At 41.0% G+C, this 22,782-nt stretch overlaps 1 protein-coding gene across 1 annotated transcript in view; it reads left to right on the top strand.

The window, feature by feature from the left end:
- Positions 1-22,782, top strand: part of LAMA3 (laminin subunit alpha 3) — a 263,483-nt gene that overhangs the window by 100,571 nt on the left and 140,130 nt on the right. Inside the window, exons 13-19 of the mRNA XM_077778240.1 lie at positions 10,670-10,807; positions 12,897-12,943; positions 14,105-14,204; positions 14,897-14,949; positions 15,176-15,281; positions 16,016-16,115; positions 21,902-22,058. Coding sequence (XP_077634366.1) covers positions 10,670-10,807; positions 12,897-12,943; positions 14,105-14,204; positions 14,897-14,949; positions 15,176-15,281; positions 16,016-16,115; positions 21,902-22,058 — 701 coding nt within the window. The remainder of the gene's footprint in view (positions 1-10,669; positions 10,808-12,896; positions 12,944-14,104; positions 14,205-14,896; positions 14,950-15,175; positions 15,282-16,015; positions 16,116-21,901; positions 22,059-22,782) is intronic.

Genomic DNA, 22,782 nt, shown 5'->3' on the forward strand with positions numbered 1-22,782 from the left:
ACAAAAACAGAGAATTCAAGGCTAACATACCTGCCTTACAAGAAACATGAAAGGAGGTTCTTCAAGGTTGAAAGCAGGTGACACCAGATAGTAGTTGGAATCCACATGCAAAATACAGTAGTGGGGAAGGCAATCATGTAGGTGTTTTGGCCCACTTGGGCTTCCATACCCATACTACAGACTGCACGGCTCAGATAACACATTTATTTTCTCATGGTTCTGGAGGCTGGAATTCAAAGATCCAGTGCTAGAAAATTGATTTCTGGTGAGTACTCTCTTTTTGGCTTGCAGACAGCTGCCTTCTCCTTGCAACCTCACATGGCCTTTCCTCTGTGGGTAGGTAGAAAGAATGAGAGAGAAGTCTCTGATATTTCTTCCTTTTTTCTTTTTTTTTTTTAAAATAAGGACAGCAGTCCCTTATGACCTCATTTAACCTTAATTATCCTCTTAAAGGTCCTGTATCCAAATACAATCACCTCAGAGCTTAGAGTTTCAACATATAAATTTGGGGGAACATAATTTAGTCTATAATGGTAACTATTACAAAAGATAGTATAATTGCATATTTTTATGCTTTCTTGTCTTGATCGATTTTAAAAGAAATTGCACAAGACTGTACACACACATGTATGTATGTTAGGTGGGCCTATAACATACATAGCATATATGTATATACACGTGTGTGTAAGTCTATAACATACAGAAATATGGTATGTTTAATAATGGTAACACAAAAGGAGATAGGACAAAGATAAGAATTAGAATAAGGAAGTGACATCAAATCTATGGAAAGAAATGAAGAGCCAGAAAAGATAAGGATACTATCTACATATGTATGTTCTCTCTTCTATTGGCTTCTTTAGAAGATATAGATTATTTAAATAATTGTAACAGTGTATTGTTGGGTTTTGACATATATAAACATAATATGTATAGCAATAATACCACAGAAACAGAGAAAGAATAGAGTTACATAGGAGTGAGGTCATTGGAACTAAGTGAGTCTCAGTCTGAAGGAGATTCTGATAAGATGTATTATGTAAATTCTAGGGCAACCACTAAGACAGTGACAAAAAATAATTATTCAAGTCACTAAAGGAAGTCAAATGCTACACTAGAAGATACCCATTTAATACAAAAGAAGGCAATAAAGGGCCAATAGAGAAGCAAAAGGACGTGAGACATATAGAAAGCAAAATGCAAAATGGCAGAGGTAAATCCAACCATATCAGTAACGACATTAAATGTGAGTGGATTCTATACCATACGATATGCAAATATTTACCTCCCATGGATCAAATGCCTAAATGTAAGAGCTAATGAAGCCTATAAAACTCCTAGAAGAAAACATAGATGTAAATGTTTGTAACCTTAGGTTCGGCAATCGTTTCTTAGATTTGACACCAAAAGCACAGGCAACAAAAGGAAAGATAGAAATTGGACTTTTAAAATAATCTTTGTATTTCAAAGACACTATCAAGAAAGTGAAAACACGGGGCGCCTGGGTGGCTTAGTCGGTTAAGCGTCCAACTTTCGCTTAGGTCATGATCTCGCGGTTCGTGGGTTCGAGCCCCGTGTCGGGCTCTGCTGACTGCCAGCTCAGAGCCTGGAGCCTGTTTCAGTCTGTGACTCCCTCTCTCTCTGACCCTCCCCTGCTCATGCTGTCTCTGTCTCTGTCTCTGTCTCTGTCTCTCTCTCCTAGTATTAAATAAAACATTAAAAAAAAAAAGTGAAAACACAACCCATGGAATGAAAGAAAGTATTTGCAACTCATGTATTGGATTAGGCATTGATATATAGTATCAAGAATATATAAAGAACTCTTACAATAATTAAAAGACAACCTAATTTAAAAAATGGACAAAGGATTTGAATAGTTTTCCAAGGAAGGTATACAGTGGACCAATAATCACATGAAAAAGTGTTCCATATCGTTAATTATTAGGTAAATGCAAATTAAAAGCACAAATATCATTTCCTAGCCACTATAAAGGCTCACAGAAAGAAGTGTTGGGAAGGATGTGGAGAGATTTGAACCCTCATACATTGCTAGTAGGAATGCACAATGATATGGCAATTTGGAGACAGTTTTGGTATCCCTCAAGAAGTGAAACGAAGGGTTACCATATGATCCGGGAAGTCTTCTCTTAGGTATATGTCCACAGAACATGAAAACACAAAATTGCATGGTAGCTTGTATATGAATGTCCATAGCAGCATTCGCCAAAGTAGTCAAGAAGTGGAAACAACCTAAATGTTCACGAGCTGTTGAATAGATCCATAAAATGTACTGTATCCATATTATAGACTATTATTGGGAATAAAAAAATAATGAAGTATGGACACCTGCTACAACTTGCACGGACTTGAAAACATATGCTGAGTGAAAGAAGTTAGTCACCAAAGACTACATATTGTATGATTCCATTTATATGAAATGCTTCAACAGGCAAATTCATAGAGACAGAAAGGAGATGAGTGGTTGCTTAGGGCTGGGGTGGGGGTGGTGGGGATGGCAGAGATGGGACAATGGGGATTGACTGCTGATGAGTATGGGGTTTCTTTTGGGGGGACAAAAATTATTTCAAAATTGGATTGTGCTAAGGGTTGCACAACCTTGTGAACATATTAAAAACATTGAATTGTGTATTTAAGTGGACAGATTGTATTGTATATGAACTATATCTCAATAAATCTATATTTAAAATAGATAAGGACGGGGAAATCCAACACAATAAAACAGGGTATTTCCTCTCCGGTCCCCCGACAACCTTATCTCTCTGTACATTTGCGCCCATCGCTCCTGGTAACTTATTTACAACAGTGATGAAACAATATGTATCAGAATTTTGGAGTTAAAAAAGAAATGGAAATTTCTTATTTAATATCAACTAATCTGAGATCCAGGAGAATGAGTGAGAGCTTGGTAGTCGTAGGGTGATGAGTCGCGACGTGTTTATTGACTCCCATCCTTGTGTACTTAAGGAATTACATTCTCTTCCTTAACAGCTGAAGCACCTAGAATTCCCAGGACTTCAAAAAGTATGAGGACAAGGCTTCTAAGGCTGCACTTTTTACACTGCAGGTCACCATACATTAGTGCATGGGGAAATCGTATGAGTAGGGACTAGCATTAAAGTGAAACACTAGACTAGAATTACTAGAATACATTATAAGCAGTAATGGAAAGAAATCTTTTGCTAAGTTATTGTTCACAGTTAGCTTATATTTTAATAAATATCTTTGTTTCTATATCTTTATTATCTATCAATCTGTGTGTGTGTGTGTGTGTGTTTATTGGGTTACAGTGTAGAAATTTTTTCTTAATGTCGATGTGGCTAAAAAAAATTAAAAGCTACCGTGTTAAGTTATCCTGGAGGATTATTGTCAATGATTCTGAGCAGATGGTCTCTTTTGTTCTGCTCTTTGGTTTTGGGGCTTCAGACTCTCACAGAGTTACGGCCTGAAATCATGGAGCATCCGGGTGAATTTCAGATCCCTCTTTCACCTGGAAACGGTCGCTCAGTAATTTGTAGTGATCGTCTGATAAAATCCATTTCACTTGTGCCAGTATACACTGCCGTAAACCTATCCAAGGGGCAGGAAACCATGCTGTCTTATCTCTTACACACCATCTATAGGAAAGGAGCAAGGACTGAAGGGCATGAGGAACGCATCTGAGGTGCATTCGCTGTTTCATCTTTAATCCGTAATCTTGCCTTTACTCTTCTCCCTTAACCCCAGCAGGAAGGAAGAAGGGTATAATTGCTAATGCCCTGAGATTTGACCTTAAAGTGGATTTTGACTCAATGATTGCCCTTCTACCTAAGAGAATGCCAAAAAGCCCTAGAACTTACCTTGAGTATTTATCTAGGTGCAAGGGGACAATCACCTATACTGAATGAGGTTGAAAAGAGCCAGGGGATTGATTTAATTACAGCAGAAGTGTGCTTTTTTCAATGCACTAATTGTATGACATTCAGTTGTACCTTTATGTGGTTTAATTAACCACATAAATTTACCATTAGTTTGCGTTTTTAAAAAAAGTTTATTTTTGAGAGACAGACAGAACATGAGTGGGAGAGGGGCAGAGAGAGGCGAGGGACACACAGAATCTGAAGCAGCTCCAGGCTCTGGGCTGTCCGCACAGAGCCTGACGCCAGGCTCAAACCCATGAGCTGTGACATCATGACTTGAGCTGAAGTTGGATGCTCAACCAGCAGAGCCACCCAGGGGCCCCATCATTAGTTTCCTTAAAGGGACTCCATGATTCTGTTTTGTTTATAGGAACTGTGATCATTTTTAATGCTTTGTCCATTGAAACATGGATTTCTATAATAAACTTCACACTCTGGCCATTCTTTTCCACTTAAAAATTACTGTTTTTAAATACATACTCTAATTCTTTGAACGGTAGTGGAGGATTATTCCATCTAGATGGAATTTGGTTATCTGGCTCATGTATCTGGAGCAAAAATGAGAACCAAGCAGTAAGATCCCTCAACCCCTATTGCCTCTGTGAAGTAAAAAACAAAACAAAACAAAAAAACCTCCAAAGATGTGCACTAAAATCCATGCATTTCACTATTAAAAGAATCCTGTAGGCAGTCCTTCTCTTACCTACGCCTCTTATATATATATTTAAAATAATTGTGTGAAGTTTGGTTGTTTTCTAAGCTAAACCCATGCTGAGTTAGGAACACAAAGTTAGAAGGGAGGGAAAAATTGCTAAGTCAACGCACTAACAGTAAGGGAGGAAACAGAAAAGCAGACACGAAACTGAGGAAGTATGGTAACTTGGGACCGTTTAATGAGGAGTAAATAATCCTCAACTCAGGAGGTTAGAGTGTCACTGTTAGAGTAAGTGAATGGGTAATATAATAATGGCTCTGGATCATGATGACAGGGTGAAATTATGTCTGAATATCTGTTTCAGAAGGAAGGAAGATTCATAATACATTTTACTGAAATACCTTTTTGTACAAATGTACATAATACATTTAGTACATTTAGTACTATTTAGTGGGGCGCCTGGGTGGCTCAGTAGGTTAAGTGTCCGACACTTGATTTCAGCTCAGGTTATGATATCATAGTCCTGGGATTGAGCTCTGTGTCAGGCTCTGTGATGGGCGTGAAGCCTGCTTAAGATTCTCTCTCCCTCTGCCCTCACCCACTTGCGTGCTTTTTCTCTCAAAAAAAGAGTACTGTTTAATAAGAACAGCTTGAAAATGAGAACATTTTGGTGATTACAGAGTCAATTATGACTCTCTAGTTTCATGTAGCAGAAAACTTAACCTAAACTTGTTTAAGGCATAAAGAATTTATTGGCTGTAATTGAACAGTCCAGGCATATTTGGATGCAGGAACAGATTGATCCAGGGGCTCAAAAGATGTTGGCGAGGTCTGTTTTTCTCCATCTTGCAAGTCTGCTGTCTTGTAGATTGGCTTCATTTTTAGGGCTCAGATGGTAAGATGGTAGCTGACACTTCTTATGAATTGCTGTCGACTGACTCATGTCCTCCTCAAATTAATTTGTTCAAACTGTAACCCCAGTGTAACTGACTATATTTGGAGTAAGAAAGTAATTAAGGTTCAATCAGGTCAAAGGTTGGAACACTCCTCAGGGGCTACCAGGGAGCTTTCACACGCCCTCTCTCTGCCATGTGAGGGCCAAGCAGGAAGGGAGTTGTCCAAAAGCCACGAAGAGAGTCTCCAGGAACTGAATCTGCTGGCAGCTTAATCTTGGACTTCCCAACCTCTAGAACAGTGAGAAAAAGAAACGTCCATTGTTCAGTCTACCCAGTCTGCGATATGTTGTTATGGCAGCCCAAACAGACTTAGGCATTCATCCTTCCAGGTTCAAGTCTAGGGAAAAGAGCATGCATTTCTCCAGGCCAAATCTGGTTCTGATTGGATCACATACCCATTCCTGAACCAACCCCATGGCTGTGGAAATCCGTGCTCTGACTGGCCAAGCCTGAATCTCCCCACATCCAGGGGTGGAGTGAGGGGAAGAGCAGCCCCCTTCCGCCGCTACAGCAAAATCAGGGTACGTAACCAAAACAGGGTGGCAGAACTGTGTGTCAGTAAAATCCTCAGCTCTCTGAGAAAACCCGCTCCCCAAAAGTGACCAGTCCAGAAGAGTTCAGGAAGACGTCTCAGGTTTAACTGTAGCATTTTTCTTCCTAAGAAGGTGACACGTGACATTAAAACTAATCAGCTACTGTGTATAAGGCAACATCCCTTGTGTTAAATGATAAGAGTCCGGATTAAAAAAAGAAAAAAGGAATGTATCTTCTCATTTATATTTTTGGTAGAGTTGGTTTTGAGCTCTGCTTCCAAAGGTCTACCAAAGTCAGTTGAGTTCCCCGACTACAAGGCAGACCACAGGAGAAGGGGTGCTGAGGGCTGTAGAGAGGGGCTGGGGAGAGGAGCAGGTGCTTGCTGGCTCCCTGGGTGAGTGTGTGTGGCCAGTCTCTGCTGGGTTCTGTCTGTGGTTCAAAGTCATGGCTCAAGTGGAGGGAAAGGCTCACACAGTGAGGCAGAGGGAGCAGGTACATAGTGCACCCTAGTCCCACTCCTGTGAGGCAGAAAGCATTGTTCAGGCTTTGGAACTCAAGCAGGAGTGTGGGAAGGGGGGAAGAGGGAGCAAATCACCCTAAGTCCTATGTCAGGGGACCTATCCAGAGCACACCCAGCCTCTGAGAAGCCCACCCACTGTTTTCCAAGATTTTCAGGAAAAGAACCATCCACCACATTCCTAGCATCGTATAGGCATGCACCCCGAAGCTCGTTGTTCCATTTGGACCACTAGGTTCTGGAAGATTTCTGTCTGTGATGTCTCTCATCTCTCGGTCTTTCTTTTTTCTAACAGCTATTGTGATCTTTTAAAAACTTTCCCTTGGGGGTGGCTTTGAGGCAAGTGGCTGAAGCTCGGACTCACTGAAATCTGAGCTTAGTCTACCAACAAGATCCAACCCAGTGTTTTAATGTGTGTGTGTGTGTGTGTGTGTGTTTTAAAGACAAAATTGATTGCTTGGCCACTGACTTTTAGAATAGAATCAACATGACCCCAAATACCACATCAGATGGTCCAATATAGTCTAGCCAAAAAATGTTCCTATGGCTTTGCTCTTTATTGTTCTAAAGACTTTAAAAACCTTCTTGAAAGGAACTTTAAAACCCTTCTAAGTTGTTCTTGCCAACTGCAGTTCTGTATTCATGTTTTGCATTAACTTAATTTGGTCCAGACTTGCCTAAGTACAGCGCCGTATTCTTCTTGTGTTAATTTCCACTCAGGCAAGTGCCCTGCAGTTTTCTTTTTCATAGGTGAAATCACGTCGTAGATAGTAGACCATACTGGAGAACTGTCTATTTGTATTTAAAACACGTGTTTGCACTAATGACTGGTTCAGTTCGTTATCTTCAATGACAGCATACAACTGTATTTCAGTTAACTTGGTCATTTGAGAAGGTTTACTCTCCCCTTTTTTCCTCCTCCCACCACAGCCCCCCCTCTTTTCCTGCCCACCCCCACACTCCTCATTCCTGCTTTCCTCTCCTTCAGTTTTCTCTCTCCACTCCTCCTCCTTTTCCACTCCTTTTCCAGTACGGTTTGCCGGGCAGCAGCTAGTCAGCACTTAGAACAGAGGCTAGGAGGGGGCACCTGGATGGCTCAGTCGATTAAGCATCTGACCTTGGCTCAGGTTATGATCTCAGTTTGTGAGTTTGAGCCCTGCATCGGGCTCTCTGCTGTCAGAGCTGAGCCCACTTCAGATCCTCTCTCTCCCACTCTCTGCCCCCCCCCACTCATATATGCACACTCGGTCTCAAAAATAAACATTCAAAAAACCCAAATAAACAGCAGCTAGGAGAGTGGGTTGTGGAAACAAATGCCCCACCCATGAATAGGAGCTGAGGGTGCGCCAAGTGCAGCTGTCCCCAAAGTTCAACCACACTGACCAAGCCATGCCCCAGAACTGTCCCCATTGGCGGTTGCTGTAGTCCTTGGGTTGTAGTGACAGATCTTTCCTTAGAAAAGGCCTATAAATAGGCTTCCAGTGCAAGATTAACCTTTTGCCTGTCAGCATATCCCCATGCATTAGACATACCAGCCAAGAGAAGAGGCCAAATGGCACCAGCTAATGGCAAATGGTGCTATAGGGAAGGTTGATGGCCTGGGATGCTCCCAGGAGAGCCCTCCCAGCCTTTCCAAGAGGGGAAACAAAACCCGAGGGCTGGGCGTGGGGAGCAGTCTGAAGCCACGTTCTGTGCAAATGGGCCTTGAACTGGCCCTTCACTGTGTAACTCATGTTCTATCCAGGAGAATAGTGAGGTGGTTGATTGAAAGAAAGCCTAGAATCTTCTGTAGACTTAATCTGCCCTATGCCCAGTTAACCAGAGAGGTGAGTGGTAGCAAGTGCTGTGGAACTGACTGTTGACTTTGTGGCTTTGACTGGAGGAGGAGCCAGGCTGCCTTTCCAGAAGGTGCTTTTCTGTTTTCCAACAGAAGGAAAGGCTCCAAAGCCATGGGCAGTAAGAACATCTGGGAAAGAGAAAGGGGCAATGTTTCCCTTGTGATTTACATGCTGTCTGTAGAGCCTCGCCTTACCTGCTGAGCCAGTGTACTGATGGAGAAGAGGATGGTGTTACTCATACAACACCCGGTTTGTGGCAGTGTTGTGAGATTCAGTAAGGGAATGCATGTCGAGAACCTACATAGAGTGGACCTCAGGAAGATTTCAATAGTTACTTATTCTTTCATTTAACAAATATCTCTTTGGCATATACTTCAGACCGGGGCTGTATGTGATGCTGGAAGACACTGGGGAGCACAACAGACATTCTTGTCCCTTTGGAGCTCAATTGTTATTTTTTACAATCTTTGGGAGTAAAAAGATCTTAAAGCTGAAACAGGAGTAGACCAGAAGTAAAGTGCTCCCAGAAACTCCAAAGGACCTGGACCAGCACATGGAGCAGAATGAAAGTGTTTATAAGACGTTACAGTATTTCCAGGAGTGAAAGGGGCTGCCAATGTTGACGTTTGGGTGTGGAATTTGGCAGCCGTCACTGACGGCTGGATCAAAACGAGACATGAGATGCCAGATGGAGTAATTCACGGCTTAAAACCATGTGCCACGCTGTTTATTTTCACCTCTGGAGTGTAGCTGTGTCTCCTGAGGCTCCCTAGACAGCCTCTGTGGCCGTAGGAGCCGGGGGGATGCCCCCCACATTATGCTGGCTCGAGGTGCCACCACTGTGCTGTCTCAAATGCCTGCGTGTGTTTCTGCATTCACTTCCCGTAAGACGGAAGTAGCAGAAAGAGCTTCTGTTAATCAGGGTTCTTCAGAGAAGCAGAACCATAGGATGTGTGTGTGTGTGTGTGTGTGTGTGTGTGTGTGTATGGGGAGAGATATATTTTAAGGAATTGGCATTATTGTAGGGGCTGGTGGGTCTGAGATCTGCAGGGCAGGCTGGCAGACTGGAGACCCTGGGGAGAGCTGATAGGGTAGCTCAAGTCCAAAGGCAGATCTGCTTCTTTGGGAACTTCTTTCTCTTAAGGCTTTCAGCTGATTGGATGAGGTATCTGCTTTACCCAAGGTCAACTTATTTAAATATTAGTTACATCTTAAAACCTTTCATGGCAACATCTACTTTGGTGCTTGCCAAACATCTGAGCTTCATAGCATAGCCAAGTTGACATATAAAAATTAACCATTACAGGGACACCTGGGTGATTCAACCTGTTGAGTGTCCGACTCTTGATTTCGGCTCAGGTCATGATCCCAGGGTTATGGAGTCTCTAAAACATAATAATAATAAAAAAAATAAAAACGCTCACCTTTTATTTATTTTTACTTTTTAAAAATATTTTTTAATTTTTTTAAATGTCTCTTTATGAGGGAGAGAGTGCATGTGCACACACCAGCAGTGGAGAGGCAGGAAGAGAGAGAGAGAGAGAGAGAATCCCAAGCAGGATTCTGAAAGCACAGAGCCTGACACAGGGCTCAAACCCATGAACTGCCAGGTCCTGACCTAAGCCAAAATCAAGAGTCAGACCCTCAATTGGCTGAGACACCCAGGCTCCCCGCTTCACCTTAAAAAAAAAATTAACAACACAGAACCTAAGAACATCTCCTCAATAATGTGCCCCTTGGGAGGGACGTGATCTCTGTAGCCAGCCAGGCCCAGGGGATCATGAGGCTGTGAAAGAAAGCTGAGCCAGATGGCGATGGACGTGAGTTTTTGTCTCGCAGCCTGCCAAGAGCCAGCTGAAGGGCATTACGCACGTTTCTTCATTTCTTTGATGGTTTTTTAGCAGTGGTGGGCGCAGGGGAGGTACTTCATACCATGTCAGTAATTCTCTAGTCCCTCTTCTGGATGTTTAGCTCTCTGAGGTCAGGGAATGTGTGTCTTTCCTAATCACCTCCACCCCAACATCTCATCCCAGTGCAATTGAACACAGCACGCCTTTAATCAGAGTCCTCTGGCTGGCTGGATATAAAGTAGGAAGGTGGGATTGTGGTGAATGCTCTAAGTCTGCCACTACCTAGCCATGCCTCTCCGAATACGTCACATAGCTGAACTTGCATTTGGGTCTCTCTGACCCACTGTCGTGCTCTTATCCAAGCCCTGCTGCCCTGGGTCTGACTAACATCTTCTTATGCAGCCTGCCAGTGTTCAGTCCTTGGCTCCTACCAAACACCTTGCAGCCCAGTGACGGGGCAGTGTGAATGCCAGCCGGGGTTTACAGGACAGCGGTGTGACAGGTGTCTCTCAGGAGCCTCTGATTTCCCCCACTGCCAAGGTAAGGAAGATGGCAGAATGCCAGAGGGCGGGTTCATCTCTGAAATGTGTGTGGCCAGACTCCCAGACAAGCCTAGGAGACCCACCACCGGTCACCTCCACACGTTTGACCCTAATCTGCCTGGTTCCTCCCCAATTCAAGTCCATTGGAAATGCATGTATACTATGCGCATCCTCAAAGGAATCCAGAAATGCTTTATTCCCAGAAAAAAAAATTAATTCCCACGTGTTATAAATTTTTACTTCTTGATTTGCATGTAAATTCTCTGTGTCGAGCAGTGTGGCAAAGGTGACCCCCTTTAGCTACAAGTGTTCCTTGACCTCTTCCCAAGTCTTCCTGCCTTCTCTCTAGTTCCAGGCTCGTAGCACTGATGCTGACTGCCCTGTAGTCCCTTGAGGGAAGGTTGTAGTGGGTCCCCATGCTGGTAGGCAGAGCAGGACTTTTGCTGTGTTTCTGCCCTTGTCTCCTTGCTGCCCCTGGCCTCCTGGGGAGGCTGTCTTCACACAGCACAGGTGTGAGGGGAGAGGGGGTGACCTAGAGCCTATTGAGTTTGGAAAGAGTGAGCCAAGGGGAAACACTGCTACCGTCATAGGTCATCCCCACTATTCACCCCTCGCCGATCAGGAGACACGGAGAGTCTGCCATGCTCTGTGTCAGAGGGCACAGAGAGAAGATGCCTGTGCCGTTGGGGGGCGGGGGGGGGGGGGGGGGGGNGTGCCGTAACAGCCTCTGGTGGGAGGATCTCCTGCCTGCTCGCTGCTTTAGAGGCAGCTCTCCCTGCTGAGGAGAGGTGTTCCAGGGAGTCTGCACCAGACTTCTCACTTGCAGAATGGTTTTCTTGGACTATTCCTGCTCTTGGGAGCGCTTCGAGCCCGGCATTCACCTCCAACGTGATCCCCTCAAACCTTGCTCACCAGAATCCTGGTCAAGAGACCAGGTTTTCTTGCTTGGAAATTGTAGCCAGTAGTTAGAGGGGGCAGTTCACTTTCGAGAAGGCCTGAGGGTCCCCAGAGTGCAAGGCCATCCCGGTGTGTGGCTCACCTCCCCAGGGGTCAGGGGTGGAAGGAAGCGCTGTGGCTGCTGGGCAGAGGTGCGGGGCAGACACGATAACTGCTCCAGAGCCAGATGGCAGTGGCGGTCAGCCTGGGCAGCACCCACAGACAGGGCACGGTCAGGCTGAAACAGCAAAGGGTGGGAGGGACATGTTCACTCTTAAAGAGGAGTGTGAGGGAACGTCAGAACAGAACAAAGAGAGACACACCTGAGATCATCAAGGGACAAGCTGAAGGAAACAAAGGAGAGACAAAGGCAAAAGGTAATAATACGGAGACACTGCAAAATCTTGCTTTATTGAAGATGGATTATATGGGGCTTGTAATATGGTATTGACTAAGGCAGGAAGGCAAACTAATTAATTTTAGAAATAATTTTAGTGCAGATGGGGAACAAGGGGATTGTGATAATTAAAGAATTAAGTCTTGGCTGACTAAAATACGTACTTGAAAAATTCCGTGACTTCCATGTAATGGACAATTAAAAAGTCTCTTGGTACAATATTGCCCTCTTCTGGACAATCCTAAAAATGTTCAAAATTCTAGAATCTCTTTTCCCTAATCTCCTTCATCATCAGTCAGAAATGAACTTGGAGTAGTAGGCAGGAAATGGAATTAAGTGGCAAAAGGGGTGATTTGGAAGTTAAGGACCACAAAGGTTATTTGGGATGTGCCTTTCTCTGAATTACATGCAAAGTCCTTGCCACTCATCTCTCCAAAAATATAAGTGTAGATGCGTTATTGTTTTTAAAATAAAACTTTTAAAACTCAAAACATCAAAACAAACCAAGAGACAAACCAACGTAAAAACACCAAGCATTTAAAATATTTCTAGGGGCATCTGGGTGGCTCAGTTGATTAAGTGTCCAGCTCCTGATTTCGGCTCAGGTCATGATCCCAGAGTCGAGGGATGGAGCCCCGTGTTGGGCTGAGCGTGGAGTCTGATTAAGATTCTCTGTCTCCTCTCTGCCCCTCTCCCCAACTTATGCTCTCTCTCTCTAAAAAAAAATTTTTAAATATTTCTAAATCACATATAGGCTCCAGCAGTGCCTGTGACCCAGCTGGTACCCTGGACTCTAGTTTGGTAAGTAGAGAATTATAAAAGGATTACAATTCTAACTGATGCATTTTGATACATGTTACAGACTAACACGTTTGGGAGCTTCCTCAAATTAAAAGTAAATTAAAATGAGATCTGAGGGGCCCCTGGGTGGCTAAGTCAGTTAAATGTTGGACTTCGGCTCAGGTCATGATCTCGTGGTATGGGAGTTGAGCCCTGTGTTGGGCTCTGTGCTGACAGCTCAGAGCCTGGAGTCCACTTCGGATTCTGTGTCCCCCTCTCTCTCTGCCCCTCCCCTGCTCTTACTCTGTCTCTCTAAGTTTTAAAAAAATTATAAAAATAATACAAAAATAAGATCTGAAACCAAATTGCTTAAAAGGTCATTGTTCTTGTTCAAAGTGCATATGTGATCATGTTTATTTTTTTTTTCAAAAACAGAAGAATAAAGCTTATTTAAACTTTTAATTCCAGAGCCCTAGTATTTAATTCTTCCTGTAGGTTACTCTGAGGGTGTTGCCACCATGGGCCCTTGCACATAAGCCTGACGTAGATAATTAAAATTAAGAAAATCTAAGGCTAAGTGCACATTAAATAAAGCTGTCTGTGTATGAAATAATTGCAATTTATTTGATATGGCTTTGATCAGAATACTATGGTATTTCTCAGCGCTTTAGAAACTGTCTTCTTAGCTTGAAAGCCTGGAGATGGTGGACCTCCAGGCATTCGAGGGATGTCGACGGAGAGAGGTTCTGCATCCTTACAGTGAGGCAGTGACCTTTGCATATAACACAAGTACTTTCAGATAAACACCATTCTCTGCTGATTCTCAGCATGTTAAATATTGAAGTAATTTCCCATTTAAATCAATAGTTCCTGCTGTCACAGACTCAACAGTTAATGTCAACTCTGTGAATACAAGTGATTTTTAAATGTTTCTTTTTCTGTATTTTTCAGTTTTATTTTAACCACAAGTCCAGATTAGGTGTAGAAAAAAAATAAATGAATAATAAAAGAAGAGCTGTGAGCAGTTGATTGAAATCAACCCAAAACTTTTATTCCCTCTGGGTACACTTCACTTACTTTTCATAGCCAAAATATAATTCTGTGACAAGCTTTATTCTGAACATATGTTTGAAAACATGTCTTAATTCTGAGATGTCAAGTGTTGGTTTGTTTCTTTTGAAGGGATACTGTCAGTGCAAGCTTCATGTGGGAAGTCCTTCATGCAACATCTGCAAACCGTTATATTGGAATCTGGCCAAAGAAAACCCCAGCGGATGTTCAGGTAAGGTTTTTACACAGAATAATTTACTATATTGCAACTTCCTCTTAATTTGATCTACTTCAGTGACTAAACCCACAATAGAGCTATTAATTTAATAAGTTCCATTTGTCTGAAATTCTGTGTAAATATTTTGATGTTTTCCCCCCTACTTTTGGCATAATTTCTGTCATTTTGAAAATCCCAGCAAGGGATTTATATCCTGTTTCCATATGTATTTTGTTGTTTGCAAAGGCAGCTACTTGATAAGTGGTTTTATACCGCCTTGTTTTTATAACCTCTCTTTCTGGTTTGGTTTTAGTTTTATTTTATGCTTAGACGGAAGCCAGGACAGGAACTTAAAAACACGAAGTTAAAGGTGGCTAAGTGGAGTGAATATGTCCTTAAGTAGAGTTTGTTTTCATGGAAGCGTATCAGTAATGACCTTGACATTAAAAATCCCCTGACGTTGCAGCTTTTGTCTTAGAATGGTCACAAACTGGCCATTACTCTTTGTAGGTGGATGGTATTGATCTGGTAGTTCTGCTGACCCCAGAAAGCAGTCCCATTTTAGGCCTCAATGGAGCAAACTGGAATTCTGCTGAAATGCGCCCCAAAGTGACCACACATGTAGTATTGCTGCTGGGTCATGTTTCCAGAGCCAAGGGCCGTCCTTTGTGCAACCTTGGCCCAAAAATGCTGTCTTATTTTCACAGAATGCCAGTGCCACGTGGCGGGAACAGTGAGCGGAATCGGAGAGTGTGGGCAGGTAATACGTGGGCCAGTTGTTCATGGAATAGTAGAGCAGTAGATGTTGGGGTCTCCCTGGGAGGGTATTAGTGCCTCTGTAATTGTACAAGGCACGCTAATCTCTCTGGACGTTTTCAGGTCCTCGCCGTACACTGCTTCATGTTATACAGTGAGGCAGTTTTAAATCTCGAAGATCAGCAAATTGTGTGATCTCATCGAATTTTGTCACCTTGTTTATTTGGCAGCAAGATGGTGACTGTCACTGCAAGTCTCATGTCAGTGGCGATTCCTGTGACACGTGTGAAGATGGATATTATGCTTTGGAAATGAGCAATTACTTTGGGTGTCAAGGTAAATACTTCTAGTGGGTCCTGAGTATAGCCAGCGTTGACGGGCAGAGACTGTCCAGATCATCTTTATTCTGAGTTCCTGGTCTTCCTTCATGCAGTCTTTCTGATGGGATGGGACTAAAAAATTCTGTCTAGGGAATTGGGCCAAATAGTCAGTTGAAACTAGTAATAAATTGCAATCGGGGCTGCTTCCACGTCTCTTCTACCAGCATATTGTTGGTTTAATTATAGAAAACACAATTGGGATGGATGGGGAGTCATCTGTTAATTTCATAAATGACTTTAGGACTTAGTCATTTTGAGGATTTTTTTGTATTATCAAAAGAGCTCACACCAGATTTTAGAGATGATATTGTATTAAATAATACAACTAAAGGAGTGTGGCCCCACATGCTCCTGTTGTATCTCTCCCACAGACTCCCATTAGCAGACGTTGTTGATAAGGGCACTGTGTTGCTAAATCACGTTTAGCTCCTGGGGTCCTGTCCCCTTCCACCAGACAGCCATGTTGGAGCTGACCTTCAAGTGTACCTCCTGCTTACAGGTGGACTTTTGGGGGCACCTCCCATCTCAGTTTGAGAGGTCCCTATAGATTTCTAACATCAGCTGGATATGAGATGTGGCAGGGAGTAGGAGACAGCCTGATCTTACTGATTCTCACTTCTCATAGAGGGAGGGAGAGCTACAACGTGGAGATGCTTTGACGGGTCACCACTGTTGCTTCCTGACCTTTAGGATGTCAATGTGACATTGGCGGAGCAATCACCCCCATGTGCAGTGGGCCCTCCGGAGGATGCCATTGCCGAGAGCATGTCGTGGGGAAGGCGTGCCAGCGGTGAGTCTTCAGGGAGGTCTCCTCCGGCACTGGTATGGAAGACTCTCAGAGAGTCCTTTCTGTGCTGACACTTCCTGTGAGGAGACAAGCCATCCTAAAGAGAGAGGGCTGATGAAGCTGTACTGTCATTTGAAATCTGGACACTTGTCAGGGAGCCCCCTTAAAGCAGGAGGTAATGTTGCCCTAAAGACGTCTACTTTGTAGGTCACAGAGCTGCCTCACTGGATAGTTCCCACAGGTATAAAAAGCCAGGTGGACAAGACTAGAGCTGGACGCTTGAGATGGGTTCCCGTGGGCAAACCTCCATGTAAAAGCCACAGCGTGGAGGAGCCCAGCAAGTGATCAGGCTCCTGGGCCAAGGAGATTCAGGTCCAGCTTCTCCCTTGGGATCCATGACTGCAGGCGTGGAGAGGCCAAGTGTGTTACACTGGGTGCAGTGGGATGTGAGGGAAGAAAACTCTTGAAGTGGGACAAAATCCCTCATCTCTTCTAGAAGCTAATTAAAATGAACTGTAGGAGCAAGGGAGCAAGTGGAGACTGAGCTCTCAGAAGGGCTGTCACGGGTATGGCAGCATACGGTCTCTGTGCCTTGTCATATTTAATATTTTATAGATTAAAATAATTTTTTAATTCCAGTATAATTAACATACAGTGTTGTATTAGTTTCAGGTGTAAAATACAGTGATTCAGCAACTTTATACATTACTCTGCTTATCATGATAAGTGTACTCTTGATCTCCTTCACCTACTTCACCCATCTCCCCACTCATCTCTTCTCTGGTAACCATCAGTTTATTCTCTATATTTAAGAGTCTGTTTTTTATCTTTCTCTTTTTTCATTTATTTGTTTTATTTCTTCAATTCCACATATGTGTAAAATCAGGTGGTATTTGTCTTTTTCTGACTGACTTCTTTCACTTAGTGTTATATCCTCTAGATCCATCCATGTTATTGCAAATGACAAGATTTCATTCTTTTCTATGGCTGAATAATATTCCTCTGTGTGTGTGTGTGTGTGTGTGTGTGTGTGTGTGTACACATATACACACACATATATATGATAACTTCTTTATTCACTCATCTATTGATGGATGGACACTTGGGTTACTTCCATAATTTGGCTGTTGTAAGTAATGCTGCAGTAAACAGAGGGGTGCATGTGTCTTTTCAAGTTTGTGTTTTCAAGTTAGTATTTCTGAGGTAAATAGCCAGAAGTGGAAGTAATGGATTATATGGTAATTCTATTTTTAATTTTTTGAGGAGCCTCCATACTGTTTTCCACAGTGACTACACCAGTTTGAATTCCCACTCACCATGCACGAGGGTTCCCTTTTCTCTACATCCTCCTCAACACTTGTTTCTTTAGCCATTCTGACAGATGTGAGGTGACATCTCACTGTGGTTTTGATTTGTATTTCCCTGATGATGACTGATGTTGAGCATCTCTTCTTGTATTTGTTTGCCATCTGTAGATCTTCTTTGGAGAAATGTCTGTTCATGTCTTTTGCCTATTTTTAAATTGGATTATGTGTTTTTTGGTATTGAATCATATAAGTTATCTATATATTTTGGATACTAGCCATTTATCAGACATGTCATTTACAAATATCTTCTCCATTCAATAGATTGTATTTTAGTTTTGCTGGTTGTTTCCTTTGCTGTGCAGAAGCTTTTAATTTTCATGTAGTCCCAATTGTTTATTTTTGCTTTTGTTTTCTTGCCTTAGGAGACATATCTAGAAAAGTTGCTATGGCCAATTGTCAGAGAAATTACAGACTGTGCTCTCCTTAAGGATATTTATGGTTTCAGGTCTCATATTTAGGTCCCTAATCTATTTTGAGTTTATTTTTGTCTATGGTGTAAGAAAATGGTCCAGTTTCATTCTTTTGCATGTGGCTGTCTAGTTTTCCCAACAGTATTGTTAGAGACTGTTTTTTTCCCATTACATATTCTTGTCTCCTTTGTCGAAGATTAATTGACCGTATAATTGTAGATTTATTTCTGGCATTTCTGTTTTCTACGTGTCTACTTTTGTGCCAGTACCATAGTGTTTTTGATTACTACAGCTTTGTAGTATATGTGGACATCTGGGATTGTTACAGCTCTAGCTTTGTTCTTTTTCAAGATTACTTGAAGATTGCCAAGATGGCTAATTTGCGGTCTTTTGTGGTTCCATACAAATTTTAGGATTATTTGTTTTAGTTTTGTGGAAAATGCTGTTGATATTTTGATGGGGATTACATTAAATGAGTAGATTGCTTTGGGTAGTATGGGGACTACCCATATAGTATGGGACTGTTTTCTTAATTATTATTTCTGCTACTTCTTTATTAGTGTGTAGAAATGCAACAGATTTCTGTATATTGATTTTGTATGCTGTGAATTTACTGAATTCATTTATTAGTTCTAGTAGTTTTTTGGTGTCCTTATGGTTTTCTATGTATATTATCATGTCATCTGCAAATAGTGAAAGTTTTACTTTTTTCTTAACAATTTGGATGCCTTTTATTCTCTTTTCTTGTCTGATTGCTGTGGCTAGGACTTCCAGTACTATGTTGAATAAATGTGGTGAGAGTGGATATCCTTATCTTGTTCCTGATCTTAGGAGGAAAGCATTTTTCCCCACCAAGTATGAAGTTTGCTGTGGGTTTTTCATATAAGGCCTTTATTATGTTGAGGTGTATTCCCTATAAACCTACTCTGTTAAGGATTCTTATCATGAATGGAAGTCATACTTTGTCAGATGATTTTTCTGCATCTATTGAAATGATCATATGGTTTTCCTCCTTTCTCCTATTGATGTGACATATCACATTGATTGATCTGCAAATAATTGAATCACCCTTGCATCCCAGGTATAAATCCACTTGGTCATGGTGAATGGTTTTTTTAATGTATTGTTGGATTCTGTTTGTTAATATTTTATTGAGAATTTTTCCATCTATGTTAGTCAGAGATATTGGCCTGCAGGTTTTTTTTGTTTGTTTTTGTAGTATGTTTACCTGAAGGATGGTATGAGGGAAGAAAAAACTAATTTTTAATATTCTGGCTTTTAATTATACACTGGTCTGTGAAATGCAACTTCTAAATTGCATGTATCTTTAACATTCTGCTTTATCAACAGGTTAGTTAAGAAATCTTTGGTGTAGTTAAGGTAAATTATCTGTATTTAGTTGGTATGGTGTTTCTCTCCTTTCCCTTGATGTTTCCAGCATTTGAATTCTAAAGTCAGAGCAACCCAGCTGAGCTTTCTTCAGTCATTTCTAAATGGCAGTCACTGCTGGGCCGCATAATAAAAGGTATGTGAAAGAGAATACATCTGTGGATATGTTTCCCTGAAGGCTAACGAAGCACATGATGGACCAGAGGAATTTTGTAAATAGGTTTGGAAACATGTTCCACCCATGTTTTATCTCTTTTCACCTTCCTGTTGATAAGCTGAGCCTTCCCCCTACTTAACCAATGTAAGTTTTTTCCTTCCAACTATGTAGGCAGTTGGTTAATTTTCAGGTAGAAATAGGGACGCCTGGGTGGCTCAGTCGGTTAAGTGTCCGACTTCGGCTCAGGTCATGATCTCACGGTTTGTGGGTTTGAGGCCTGCGTCAGGCTCTGTGCTGACAGCTAGCTCAGAGCCTGGAGCCTGTTTGGATTCTGTGTCTCCCTCTCTCTCTGACCCTCCCCTTCTCACGCTGTCTCTCTCTCTCAGAAATAAATAAAAAACATTAAAAAAATTTTTTTTTAAATTTTCAGGTAGAAATAATGCAACTTTAATAAGAATTAAATTACCCATCCCGAGGCAAAAATATTGATTTTTTTTTTAACATCACAGACAATACACACATATGAAATTTAGAACGTGTTTTTGGATTTAGTGGTAAATTGTAACTAGGATGTAAGGGTAACAAACCAGCATTGAACTATGCCACCTTTTCTCTAGGTTGGTAAATCCTTTGTCCTTTTGTACTCAATTCCTCCCAAATGTTTATGATATCATCTGAACATTTTTTCATTTTTCTTACAAGTGTAGAAAGCATTCACATTCACTTTGTTTTCTAAATAATTTTTGTGATAATAAATGTAATATATGTTTGTTGTAATGTTTTAATAAGTCCCTAAAAATAAAAGGCAAAGAAAAATCATTATTTCACCACCCAGAGATAACCCCTTTTGATATTTTTAATTTATTTTTTCTAGGCTTTTTTTTAATTTTAATTTTTAATTTTTATTTTCTTTTTGAGAGAGAGAGGCAGAGCATGAGTGGGGTAGGGGCAGAGAGAGAGAACGAGAGCGAGAAAGCGAGAGAGAGAGAGAGACACACACACACAGAATCTGAAGCAAGCTACAGGACAGAGCCCGACATGGGGCTTGAACTCACAAATTACAAGATCATGACCTAAGCCAAAGTCGGAAGCTTCACTGACTGAGCTACCTAGGCACCCCTAGGCTTCTTCTATGAATACAAATTAGTATTATATTTTCTTCATATAATTCATATCAATTTCTTCACATGATATTGCAGACATTTTCCATTATCATTAGTCTTCCAAAATATTAATGGTTATATAATATTTCATAATTTCTTTACTTATTTCATAATTGTACATTTACATTGCCTCTAAGCTTTCTCTATAATAAACATTCTTTTATGTTAACTCTTTGACAGTGTATATAAAAATCATTCTTTAGAATATATTCCTGGAAGTAGAATTACTGGGTCAGTGGGTATGAACATTTTTAAGGGTCTTTGTATATCACTTCCAGAGAAATGGTAAGCATCTGTAATTCTATTTGCAATACAGGACCATGACCTTTTATTATCTTTGACTAATTGATCATTATGGCTTTAAATCCGCTAACTGCTGTTAGTTTGTGACTGGAGTATCAAAATGTGCCATTTTGAAGAACTTCAAGTAGTTTGAGTATGAAATGTCACATAAGTGGTGAAATATTTTTATTTATTTTTTTATGTTTTTATTTATTTCTGAGAGAGAGACAGAGACAGAGCATGAGTTAGGGACGGGCAGAGAGAGAGGGAGACACAGAATCCGAAACAGGCTACAGGCTCTGAGCTGTCAGCACAGAGCCCTATGTGGGGCTTGAACTCATAAAGCTTGAGATCATGACTTGAGCCAAAGTTGGACACTTAACCGACTGAGCCACCCAGGTGCCCCAGTGTTGAAATATTTTTGATTCTTCTCTATGATTAACTCTTGAAAGGAATCCATTTATAGACTTATAATTTAAGAAAGAACAAAGCATAAAAAAAGTTATTCTAATGATTGAAAAAATATATATATAGAGAAAAATATATTTAACTTGTAAACCTAGCATATGAAATATTTTATGTCACCTTCACTATTTGATATATGGTACTTAACGATAGCGTTGGTACGTATATGTTAATATTTGTGTAATGAGTGAATATGAGTATATAAATGAATGATTGAATTAATGAATTTATAGTAAATAACCTAATTTGACTTTGCTAAGTTGTTGGCAACCATTTAGAACATATTGAAGGCTACTACCACTGTGGTTTTGCTAAATGATTTTCTCATCTTACTGCTTAGAATGATAAGTGTTAGGTGTGTTTTATGAGAATGTTTACAAGAATGAAAGTAATAATTTAAAGAAAAAGCAGGTAGTGGCTCTTTCATTTGTTCTTATTTGTTGCACTCTTATTTGTTGGTGGGAGTTCTTTTAGCAGAGCTACTGAGATTAAAGAATATTTGGATTATCGATGGACCTAACTTGCTGTATCCATGTTTACTTTTTATTTACAAAAGACCCGAAAACAACTACTATTTCCCGGATTTGCATCACATGAAGTATGAGATTGAAGACGGCACTATACCTAACGGAAGAGAACTTCGGTTTGGATTTGATCCCCTGGAGTTTCCTGAGTTTAGCTGGAGAGGGTACGCTCAGATGACCTCAGTACAGGTATGTAGCCTCTAAGAAATTGGTTCACGGCAGGATAGCGCACCTAGTTACCGGCAACACTAACAGTGAGGCCTCCTAAAGGGTGAACTATCCCCAAAACTGACTCCAGGATTCTTTTTCTCCAGACTACAGATGGAGTATAGGGTAGGATTGGATTTAAACTCATAAGTATATGTATCAATTTCACAGTTTATTGTGAAATTAATTTGGTCACCAAATCAGACAAAGAAAGAATTTTAAAAAAGAAACTGGTGTTTATCTCTGGAGACTTTTTATAAGAAATTGCTTCCCAAATGAGATTAGTCTATATTTTAGCACAAGAGACACTTTTCTTTAAAGCCATTTGTGAAGATTAATAATGAGTTGAATTAAATACTTTCAATGTGTACATTGTTAATATTTGACCAGTGCTTTTTTTTTTTGCCTTTTTGAACTCTGAATTACTGTATGAATAAAAACTAAGATAAATGAAGAATTTGTTAGTGCTACTTAAATTTTCTTTCCTGTATTTCTCCTTTCCTTCATTCTCCTCTTCTGTGTCCATCTCTCTTGGCTTTTTGTTGGAATAATTAAGGAATTTACACATTTTCTTGTTACCTTTAGAATTTATACAATATTTATAACTAATAATTTCTCTATAGTCATTGAGTTTTGTTCTCAGAATTTCTCTTTGAGGTTGGTCTCTTCAAACCGTGTTTCTCAGTGGAGAAATTCATAACAAAAG

The sequence above is a fragment of the Crocuta crocuta genome, unplaced genomic scaffold (genome assembly GCF_008692635.1).
Source record: "Crocuta crocuta isolate KB4526 unplaced genomic scaffold, BGI_CrCroc_1.0 scaffold26, whole genome shotgun sequence".
Lineage (NCBI taxonomy): Eukaryota > Metazoa > Chordata > Mammalia > Carnivora > Hyaenidae > Crocuta > Crocuta crocuta.